This window comes from Colletotrichum lupini, chromosome 6, assembly GCF_023278565.1.
Source record: "Colletotrichum lupini chromosome 6, complete sequence".
NCBI lineage: Eukaryota > Fungi > Ascomycota > Sordariomycetes > Glomerellales > Glomerellaceae > Colletotrichum > Colletotrichum lupini.
Window position 1 is genome coordinate 3000084 of NC_064679.1, and position 11241 is coordinate 3011324.

Genomic DNA, 11241 nt, shown 5'->3' on the forward strand with positions numbered 1-11241 from the left:
AACTGCAAGCTGAGGCTTCTCCTTAGTTGGACCAGCGACAGTGCCATGAGCTGATTATGGTGTCGTTATGTACAGCGGGGCCGTGTCGAACTAAGAGCGTGTGCAGCATTGGTGCGCCGAGGAAGGGCGATGAGCCGTCAGTGTTGTGTAAAACCCATACTCATCGCGCTTCATTGCGCGTGTCCGAATTGTGAGGGATATTGTGATGACCCGGCAAAGTTGCGGGCATCCATCAAGGGAATGCTGTTGTTCTTCTCCATCGGCTGGAAAGAAGCCATATCGTTGGAGTAGCGGCTAGCAGCCTCGTTGTCCATATCGTTGAGCACCTCTCGAGTGAGCTCGACGTAATCGTAAGCGAACTCGCCAATTTCGGCATCGTCAATACCCAAGATCTCTGCCTCTTCGGTGGCACGGAGACGAAGGCCGGGAATCATGTTCATGATGAAGAGGATAGTGCAAGTGCCGACAAAGGAGTAAGCGCCACCGCTGAAGGAGTCAGCTAACTGATATCCGAGCTGGATCCAGTTGTGGTTGATCCAGCCTCCGTCAATTTCGGAAACGCCATCGAGGTGAGCAATGTAGTTGGCAGCAAAGAAGGCAGTGCAGACATTGCCTACGAGACCGCCAATGCCGTGAACGGCAAAGATGTCGAGAGCGTCGTCGATTCTGAGGATGAACTTGAGCTTAGTCGCGTAGTTGGCGAAAGCCGCACCAAGAATACCAAAGGGAACAGCAGCCCAGACAGGGACGTATCCTGTATCAAGTCAGCTAATCAAGTTTTGCATGTTTCTTTGCTGTGAATTAAACTCACCGGATCCTGGTGTGATGGAGACCAGGCCAGCAACGACACCGGAGCAGAAGCCCACGGTAGACCACTTGCGTTCCAGCCTGTAGTCCAACACGCACCAAGTAATACCGCCGACGCAGGCTGCCAGGTTGGTGACAACAGCGGCAAGAACAGCGCGAAGGTTGGCAGAGAGAGCTGAGCCAGCGTTGAAACCGAACCAGCCGACCCAGAGGAAGACGGTGCCGATAACAATGTGGGTGACATTGTGAGGTCGGTAGTTGAGTTCGTGGGTGCCGTGACCGCGGCGCTTGCCCAACATCATTGAGTAGGCCAGAGCGGCTGTACCAGACGCGATATGGACGGGTGTACCTCCGGCGAAGTCGAGACCACCCATCTTGTTGGACCATCCCCTAGGGTTCCACGTCCAGCAAGCAATCGGGTCATAAATGACTGTCGCCCAGATAAACATGAAGATGACGCAGGGGAGCATGCGGCCACGTTCAGCGACAGCTCCAGTCGCGAGAGCAACGGTGATGCAAGAGAACATGCCCTGGTAGACGGCGAACAGAAGATCGGGGAGGCGGCTTGAGCCAACAGAGGGACGGCCGAGAACGTCCTTGAATCCAAAGTTTGAAAGGTCTCCAATGAATGCACCAGCCGAGTGGGAGAAGGTTAGTGAGTAACCCCAGAAGAACCATTGAAAACTGGTGACAGCCGTCGCCATGACGGAAAGCCAAATGAGAGAAAGTGCTGATTTTCTCCTCGCGAGTCCTGAGTAGAAGAAACTAGACGAAACAGTGTCAGTTGGTTGGGTTCCCAAAGCTGTCAGGGTGGAAATTGCCCATACCCGACGCCAGGAATCATAAGCAACACCAGCGCGGTGGCTGTAATCATCCATCCAATGTCACCAGTCTGTGCCTCTTTGTTAGCAGCCGTACCACAGGAAGCATACATCTGCGCTGAGGGTATTTGAAAATGACGTACCTCATACCAAATGTTCAGATCCTCGGTGAGAGAATCTCCTCCTGTGGGACCAGAACCATTGTAGGGTATGAGATGAACATAGTCGAGGTTTTCGAGATCGAGAGGGGATGCCATCGTGACGGTATTGTCGCCGCCGCCGCTATCTTATCGCCGAATCGGCAATTGGAGGGCCTGAGCCTGGACGTAGTCGTAGTCGTCGTGGATGGGAACCGAGAGCAGCACTTCACTAGAAGTTGGCGAGTTGCAGTCGACGGTCGATGATTGTCGTATTAAGAAGCCTGTCGGCTGGCTCCTCGTATGAGCGAAGCCTCGAAAATGAGCGCAAAGGGCCGTCGCAGGGTGATCGGAAAGGACAGCACTGGGTGAGACGACGGGATGAAGCAGTCAGAACGGGCGTGGGATGCGCGAAGCTTATGAATGTGGATGCCCCGGCGCCCCGACTGTCTGCGCAGAGTTGCGTTGCGGGCGGCATGGCGACTAGCCCTGCTTGTGGCGGGCAAGCTAAACGGGTACGGCTGGACTCGCCCGACGCGGCCAAAAAAGCCCATGGTCCAGAGACTCTCCAAGGAGTGCGAGTCTGCGAGAGAAGGAGGCCACAGGCTGCGGCTTGGGACGTCTGGGCTATCCCACGCAGACAGGCCCTGTCCGCCCTGGGCCAAGACCGCCGGCAATGGACTAGGGGGGGTGGCCAGAGTTTTTTCTCGGGGGTGAGGTGAGAGTGGTGTGTGTGGGAGGTCGTGGGAAGCCCTGCGAGAACGAAGCAGGGTGCCAACCAGGGCGAGCCGCGAATAAGGCCAATCGGTACAACCTGGGGTGTGCACTACGGGGCAAGGCACGGGGGTGGACTCGTGGAGGCTTTGTCGGTTGCGACGCAGATCCATGGATTGTATCCGTACTCTGCAACTCTGTATTTGTACTACGTAGGTTGGTTCTTCTTCTCTTTTCTTGCTGCGTGTTCGTACGGATACGGATGTTTCCTCAATCCTGAAGCCTTTCTCCTGACTCCCTATGAAGCAAGTCAGCGAGCAACCTGAAGCAACGGGAATACGGCAATCGTGCTTGTCCAGTGCAGAATTGCAGGTTGGGAAAAGCAATGAAAGTGGTGCGCGGGAACAAGAGCAAGACCCCATAAGAAACGCCTTGGTAAGCAATTGGGGTTGAGCCAAGGTAGCATCCAGAAACCAGAAGGCTTGGGTTTTGATAAGACCCGACGGCTTCAAGACACAACGGCTTCGATACCATAGAGGACCGGTCACCCGTTTTCGGTCTGGCGTAGTCTACTCCATACGTCCGTCCGTCCTCACTTCCAGACCGGATCGTTGCTGACTTGTCAGACTTGTCATCAGACGACGACGAGGCTTTTCCTGCCTTCTGTGTCTGTGATACTAGTTAGTGCTTCAAGGTTCATCAAATAGTTGGTCTCAAAGTCATCTCTTCCCGTACAGTTGGATGAAAGTCGCAATCGAGACATGCATGTGCTTCCAATTCATTAATCTGACCACGCCCATCCCCAGGCCCCTGTCCGGTTCAACCAGGGTCGAAATCGCCGCAGTTTGGTTATTGGTGGGGGATGAACGGGGGAGGAGAATCCGCAGAACCACAGGCCATTGTTATCAAAGCAAGGGTCTAGTCGTAGCGTGGATTCAGATAACAGCCACGATTATTGCAGCGCGCTCTACTAACGCAGACGCCAATTGCTGGACCGAGCATTCGTAGTTCTCCTCGCCTTTCAGAAGGTCTTCTGTCGTGTACGCAGGTTGTTTGGGCTAATGCCGGCTCGACCGTTGTAACTTGTATGGTACGGATGGGATGGATACCTACCTACCACTTGGCATCCTAATTATCCTGTAGCTAGGTCTTCGTACCGACACAGCCATAACAAGACCCCTCGCTCGCTGTACCAGTGTTTCCTTCAAACACACGAGACGCTCTGGTCTGAACTTTGCAGAATGTCGTTTCTCCTGGAACTTGGAATCGCCGAATTTGCCGTAAGAGAGCCCCTGGCCTAAACAGCACTTGACGGCCAGCTCCTGGAAGCCTCATCAAACGCGGTCGGGGCAGGATCCGACGCTGTGTCTGCAGATGCCGGCAGCTCATTGTTTTGCACATCACGGGCTCGGCGGTTGATCATTCAGAGGGACCATCGGCAACCATGGCTCGTTTTGTTGAATCAGCCAGCCGGCACCCGGCAGGCCTCAAGGGCAGGAGGCGGCGAAGCAAACGCAGCAGGGCAACGTGCGTGAACGTGCGAGACACAGCTGATGCTGATGCTAAGCAGGAGGATGGAATGGGCAGAGCAGCGCGTTGTAGCGGCCGCAAGGCATGTCAGACGCGGCCAGGAACAGCCATCTACGGCCCACGAGCAGCGGATGAACACTACGTTTGCGGGCGACGACGACAACGACGACTTTGCGGCGTGCCGTCACACAGAGTGAGAAATTAGCGGCAAGGTCTTGGTGCAGCGGCCGCTATGGCCGCACAAGATCAAAAGTCGTGGAAAAAGGGAATAAATTCGGATGTTCTTTCTCTTTGGTTGATCTCTCTTTTTTGTTTCGGAAGAATTCCTAGGGAAAGGGATGCTGGTAGGTAACCGGGTCTCAGTTGAAAGTCTTGGCCAAACGCCCGCGAGAGCTTAACGTTTTCTCGCAATAGGAATGAATACCTAGGCTTTAGGCGGTGCCTGGCGGGCGTATCCGAAGCCGTGCTGCGTACCGTGAGAGTGCCGTGTCGTGTGTTGCTCGTTGCCCGTTGTTTGAGACGAAGAAGGGCATAGTAGCCGTCATCTCATGTCTCACTGAAACAGACGGGATTTGAGCTGATGATTTCCTGCGGCAGGGCGGGAACTCAAAGTCTGTCCCTCATGCGACGCTGGGGTCGCGAATAGACGGAAGCTGGAAGATTGACTTTTGAGCTGGTTAGAGTTGTTAGCTATTTCATCATGTCATGATTATGAATAGTGTTAGTTATTAAGAAAGATCGTGGAGAAATGACAAGTGTTGGCCTTGTTTTCGCATGTCGGGATGTTTGGTGGAATTCGGACAAGTTTGAGCAACTGTCCGTGGTGCGGCGGGCTGCAAGGTGAAGGTGTAATTGCAGCCAACGTACCTGCCATGTCACGGTGTGTGGTGCCTGCCTCAACATCGACAAAATTCGCAACCAAGAGCTATTCCTTCCCACCTGCCTGGTGGTGGTGATATCAAACACCTAACGCCAGATTGGGAAAGCGAACAAGGATGACAGGCAGTCCCGCCGCTACCATCCTGATGGGAGACCGACAGGCCAGGAGCTGCCCGAGAAAGGCAGCAGACGGCAAGGGCCCGACAGATCAGACTCCTCATCAGAGGCAAGGGCACCGGCCGAAGAGGCCGAGTAACCACATTTTGTCATGATAAGCTATTCGCCCATGATTGGTCGATAAAGCCCTGGTTAGAACAACGGCAGCCTCCCCCGGCCAGGGTCAACTTGCCAAGCACTGCTACTGTGCACTTCTGTGCTACGAATGGAAGTACATACATCGTTTTGCATTACTAGAGGATTGCCGCAGTACATATAGACGCTACCCTGCCCTCGAATTCCGCACTATTCAACCTTAACCCTTTTCTTACTTATCCTTTCCTCTATTCTACTCTCTCCCTCGTTAAAAAATTACTAAAATCGTAGTTTTAATAGCTTATTAATAAGCTAGTATTATTATTTAAAAATAAATAACTTATTTTTATATATAAGTACTAGGAGTTTTATTATTATAAAAATAGTAATAAATATACTAAAGTATTTAAAAGAGCTTTTTAATAAATTTTTAATATTATTTAAAATAATTATTTTTAAGTTATAAAAAAAAGCCGAGATATTATATTAATACGGCCCTATTTATCTCGTTAATATTAATAATACCCTTTTTAATATAAAATATATTAATAATACTCTACGGCTATATTATTATACTTCGTAAATTATATTTAATATTAGTAAGGCTTTTAGTATTATTTACTAAGTTTTTTATTCAAGTCGTTATTATAAGGTTAGTTTAGTTATTAATATTTTAATAAGTATTTTAACTTAGTATATTTAAAAACTCTTATAACTCTTAAAAAGAGGTTTTTAAGGGATTTATAATTAGACTTTTTACTTATTATAAGTAAAGTTATTATAGTTAAAGCTATAATATTACTTATAGACCTTAATAGTAAGTAGTTAGTATTACGAAAGGGATCTCGAGGTAGGTCGGAACGCTACTATATTAACCTAATTAACTAAAGACTTAACGTAAAGAGGGAAAAAATAGAATAGTAAGTAGAAGCTAGTAGGCTAGCCCTTTAGGCCTAGCGGTCTAGCTCGTTACGTAATTATTAAAAGCTTAGCCTCGTAACCTAAGACTAAGCTATAGGGCCTATAGGGCCCTAGTATTTATTACTATAATATTACCCCCCTCTTTATATTAAAAGGCACTATCCGTAGTACTAAAAAAATAAACTTCTAAATTACCCCTTATTTTAGTAAATCTATAGCTATAATTACCGCTATTATATTATTATCCTCCCTTAGTAATAATAAATCGCTAGCTATAGTAGCTTTTATTTATATATTTAGGTTCTATAGCGGGCCCTTAGTAATTAAGTATTAGTAATAGAACGCTTAGAGCGCTATTAGCGTATATTTAAAGCTCTTTACGTTATACTAAGTTAGATCTATATTATACCCTTTTTAATCTGCTTAGTACTATAGTTTTCCCCTATATAAGTATAATTTAACGACTTTTAAAACCTTATACTCCGGTTTATTATTATTATTAATAATTAGTAATAGCGGGTCTTAGTTCTACCTAAGTAATAAGTTATCGGTAGCCTTTTTTAGTTTACTTAGGTAAAAGACTGGGTATACTTAGCTACTTATTAATAGTTTTATAATTTATATACCCCCTTATTTAGTATTAACGATAGGCTATAGCCCGGCCTATAGTTATTATAATTTATTTATATTAGTAGACTTTTAATATAAAGTATTAATAAAGACCTAGTTTCCTAGCTTTAGGTCGTCCGGGCGCCGGTAGCGGTTAGTATACTTCTTATATCGTACTTAAGTAACCTTTATATTACTTTTAGTAATCTCTTAGGCCTTATATATCCCCTAAGCTATATACTACGTATCGGTACGGTTTAGCTTTTTTTTTATAGAGCCGAATTAGCGGGTTCGTTTAGATTAATTAAAAAAGAGCCGTAACTAACGACCGAATTCTACTTTATATAATAATAGCCCTATAGTCTTATTAAGCTAAGTAGTATAAGTAAAGTTAACTGTAGGTAATATATTATTTTAATTATTTTAATATCGGTTAACTAGTAGTCTTAACTATTATAGGATATACTAGTTTAGTACCTTTATTTAGCTATCTATTTAGGGGTAATTGGCCGTTAATAACTATAACTTAACCCCGCAGATTTTATAAAGTTCTCCCTAAAAGTTAGAGATAAATTAAGGGCCTCGGTTTAATATAATAATCTCTAGTAGGCCGAAAATAAGTAGTACTTATTTATAAAATATTCGGCTTATATTTTTTATTATAGTAGTTTTATAATAAGGAATAAATATTACCCTCTTACTTAAGTAGTCTATTATTACTTAAATATTATTAAATTCTTTTTAATTAATAGGGATAGTTATAAAGTTAGTAAAAATATATTATTATAAGTAGTCGGGTACTAAAAGTAACCTTAGCTCCCCCGGGGGCTTATTACGTAGCTTTTATAATTAGTAATAAGTATAGTAGTTCCGTACGTATTAATAAGTATCTGCTATTAGGCCTAGTTAGTAATATTATTACTTAATTATTTTTATAACCTTATTACGCCCTAGGTAGGCGAGGAGCTTCTATTCGTAAACCTTATAAATAACTATAATACGAAGGTTCTCTTTTTTAAGTATTATAAGCTTCTTATTTATTATTAATAATTTGTTATTTTAAATAGACTAATACTCGCGCCCTTTAGTTACTAACGCTCGTATTAGCGCGAGGGACGCTATAATAAGGTCTCTATTAAGCTTTAAAATCTTTTTTATTAATAAATACCCCTAGAGCTCGTTTTTTAATAAGAGCGAGCTAATTATAAGTTATAGTTAACTAATTATAATACTTAATAGCGCCCGCAGCTTTATTATAATATTAGGGGATAGTAATCCTAATAATAAGAGGACTTAGGTCTTATTAGCCTCTTTTAGTACTTACTAAATATAAATATCCTCTATTTTTTATAATAGGGTATTAGTTAATACGTTCTCTTTCTCTAAGTAATAGTAAATTTAAAAATTAAAGTCCGTTAGCGTACTAGCCTAGCGGGCTTATTATAAGTTAAGTAGGCGCTTAGTTATAAAGAATAGTAGTAATTGATAGTTTATAATAATATCGAACTTATACTTATAGTTTATAAGCTCCGCGTACTATTCTTTTAAATATAGTACTATTATTAATATTTTTTTTATTATAGATAGTATAGTTAAGCTCTATGTGGTGGTTTTTTTTTCCGGCTTTATAGGTATAAAAGATCGACCTTAACGGGATTACGCTTTTAAGGGAAATTATACGATATAGTATACTTTTTAACTATATAATACGCGTAATATATCCTAAGTACGCGCTTAACGTAATATAGTAATTTCGATACGAAAACTACTATTTAATTTGGGATAAGTAAGCTGCCCTCTTTAGTAGTAGCACCGGTTAAAAAGGTTAATAGTAAAGGTCGGCCGTAATAGTTAGCCGTAATAGTCGGCTACTATAGTTAGCCGTAATAATTAGAGGCGGCCTTTTTTAACTACAAAGGTTCTAAACTTTAATAGCGACGTAGAGGTTTTTAGAAAAAGGGCTAAATAGGCTAATATCTATTACTCGTACTAGAGCTTATAAAGATTTTTTTTATCCTTATCGCTTCTAATATTACCTAAAGCTACTCTCTATTTAAACTAAATAAATTTATTAAATAAATCTACTAAATAAATCCACTAAATAAATCTACTAAACAAACTTATTAATATACAAACTACTACCTCGACGAGAACCTACTCTCTTAGTATATAGTTAGTAATTAATAGGCTAAAGATGCCCGTTAATAAGTCTACCCCTCTCGGGCTAGGCGCCCTCTTCGGCTAGCTCGACGCTATAGCTATTATAGTTAATATAGGTATGCTTAAGAAGTAGCAAAGTACCTTCTAGCGGTGCAAAATTCAGCTAGGCGATATTATAGGCGCCGTGGATAGCTAAGCTAGTATAGATATTAAGATCCGGTATATCGACGCCGGCCTAGCTATAATAGCTACGATAGACGGGCTAGAGGTATATAAAGTTAGGGCGATAAGCCGGCGCTTTAAATAGCTCCTACGGGACCCCCTAGGTAACGATAATACTTATATAAAAGAATAGATTATACTAGACCTAGCTGCCTACGCGGGCTAGTACTAGGAGGTCCTGTGCGCGTTAGAGTGGGTAAAGCTTGCCCTATAAGCGGGCGGCGGAAGGTTAGGAGCTGTTAATAAAAGGAAGATAACGGTCGAGTTAGTTAACTATTTTGATTAGTAGTTAGGTATGGAGCGCAATATACCTAGTTTTCCCTAATACGTAATATATAGTACGGCCCCGGCGGATTGCTCCGTCGGGGGGATAGTTAAGCTCTATATTACTTATCGTTTTTAAATAAAAAGTTATTAAGTATTATAACCTATTATTTTTTTATTATTATAATAGCGCTCTAATATATACTAAGTTAGAGGTATCGGTTTTTAACTATATCGGTAGTTCTAATTTAAAATAATAGAGGATTAATACTAACGTTAATACTAGCTTTATAGCCTTAAAGGCCGTTTCGTAGTTAGCGCTAAAATTAAAAAGAACTCCCTTATTTATTAGTTTCGTAAGGGGCCTAGCTAAATAGCTATAATCCCTTATAAATCTCTTATAGAAGTTATAGAACCTAAGGAAAGACTAAATACCCTTAAGTAATATAAATAGCTTTTAGTCTCTAATTATAAAAACTTTTTTCTTATTAAGCTATATACTTTTTATAAAAACTATAAAGCCTAGGTATTTTATAAAAATAATACTAAATTTATATTTTTTAATATTTACTTATAAGCCTACTTTTTATAAGCGGTTTAGTACTTTAATAACGTGTTCTTAATACTAGAGGGGGTTATTTAAGAAGATTAGGATATTATCTATATATATTATATAGAAGTCGTTTAGGTACTCTATTAGTATCTCGTTTATATATTATTAATACGTAATAAGCCCGTTATAAAGCCTAAAGGGTATTATTTTATATTTATATACCCCGTAGCGAGTTCTAAACGTTATTAAGTCCTTAAAGGCTAGGTTAAGGCGAATACGATAAAAGGCTACTTAATATTTAATTTAGTAAATAATTTTACCCTACTTAGCTACGCGAGGGTCTTATTAATAAGCGGTAATAAGTAGTAGTCTTTTTTTATAACTTTATTTAGCTTATAGAAATTAATATAAAAGCGTAGACTACTATTATACTTTTTTATAAATAGCGTTAGTAACGTAAAAGAAGTATTACTTAGTTTGATAAATCCTTTTTATAAGTACTTTAATAAATAGGCTCTTATAGCCTCTAGCTCTAGTACTAACTACTTATATAAAAGGTAGTAAATTAGCTTCTTTTTATTACTATTTAGGAGCTCGATTTTATAGTTATATAGCTTATAAAATATAAGTATATCGCTAGTTATTTTACTAAAGACGTCGGTCTAGGGCTATAGGTATTTTAATAAGTTAGTTACTATAAGGTTACGAGTAACTTAGTTATTATTATATAAGGGGTCTACCTCTTCTTTCTTATTCTCTATAATACGGTCTAGCTTATAAAGTAATATAGAGCCTATTTTAACATCGTTCTACCTTAGGTTCTTTTTAAATACGGGAGTGCTAATAAAGGTAATATCTATTTATAACGCTACTAAGTATAGTTTTTACTATCTAATCCTCTTTACGGGGGTAATAGTAGTATTATTAAAGGCGCGTTCTATTTTCTTTATATCCTTAGCCTTATTTAATTACTATATTTAATGGGCTATTATTTTTAGCGGGCATAGTAATATCTTAATTAGTATACCCTTTATTTACTACTATTAAAGCTTTTAGTTATAATAAGTTATATTTATTTTAAATAAGTCCTACTAGTAGTCGGTATCAATTTAGTATTATATATTAATAACTTCCGGGGTATATAGGTCCTTAATATCCCTAATAATAGTAAAGGGCGTTTTTTATAATAATAGGTCTTTAAGTTATATTAGCCGTTAATAACGAATATTAAGGTTTACTCCGTAGTATTCGAACTACTTCTACCCTAGGATTAAGTCGTAGCGGCCCGTATTAAGCTAAAAAAGGGGTATTTTTAGAAAGACTTATTAATTAATATATAGGTTAGCGGTTTATATTACGTTAGTATTATCTA

The 11241-nt window shown here is 41.0% G+C and overlaps 4 protein-coding genes across 4 annotated transcripts; 1 reads left to right on the forward strand and 3 right to left on the reverse strand.

Annotated features, from left to right (window-relative positions):
- Positions 1-170: 170 nt before the first annotated feature.
- CLUP02_12410 (ammonium transporter) lies at positions 171-1885 on the reverse strand (the record flags this gene model as incomplete). The annotated part of the gene is made up of 4 exons (XM_049291374.1): positions 171-754; positions 812-1572; positions 1635-1699; positions 1772-1885. 4 exons carry the CDS (start codon positions 1883-1885, stop codon positions 171-173), a joined length of 1524 nt encoding a protein of 507 aa, XP_049148519.1.
- Positions 1886-1915: 30 nt separating this feature from the next.
- CLUP02_12411 (uncharacterized protein) lies at positions 1916-3114 on the reverse strand (the record flags this gene model as incomplete). The annotated part of the gene is made up of 3 exons (XM_049291375.1): positions 1916-2129; positions 2213-3048; positions 3076-3114. 3 exons carry the CDS (start codon positions 3112-3114, stop codon positions 1916-1918), a joined length of 1089 nt encoding a protein of 362 aa, XP_049148520.1.
- Positions 3115-3923: 809 nt separating this feature from the next.
- On the forward strand, positions 3924-4206 carry CLUP02_12412 (uncharacterized protein; the record flags this gene model as incomplete). The annotated part of the gene is made up of 2 exons (XM_049291376.1): positions 3924-4006; positions 4050-4206. 2 exons carry the CDS (start codon positions 3924-3926, stop codon positions 4204-4206), a joined length of 240 nt encoding a protein of 79 aa, XP_049148521.1.
- A 356-nt stretch (positions 4207-4562) lies between these two features.
- CLUP02_12413 (uncharacterized protein) lies at positions 4563-5158 on the reverse strand (the record flags this gene model as incomplete). Its single annotated transcript, XM_049291377.1, has 3 exons — positions 4563-4699; positions 4812-4876; positions 5028-5158. 3 exons carry the CDS (start codon positions 5156-5158, stop codon positions 4563-4565), a joined length of 333 nt encoding a protein of 110 aa, XP_049148522.1.
- Between the last annotated feature and the right edge of the window lie 6083 nt (positions 5159-11241).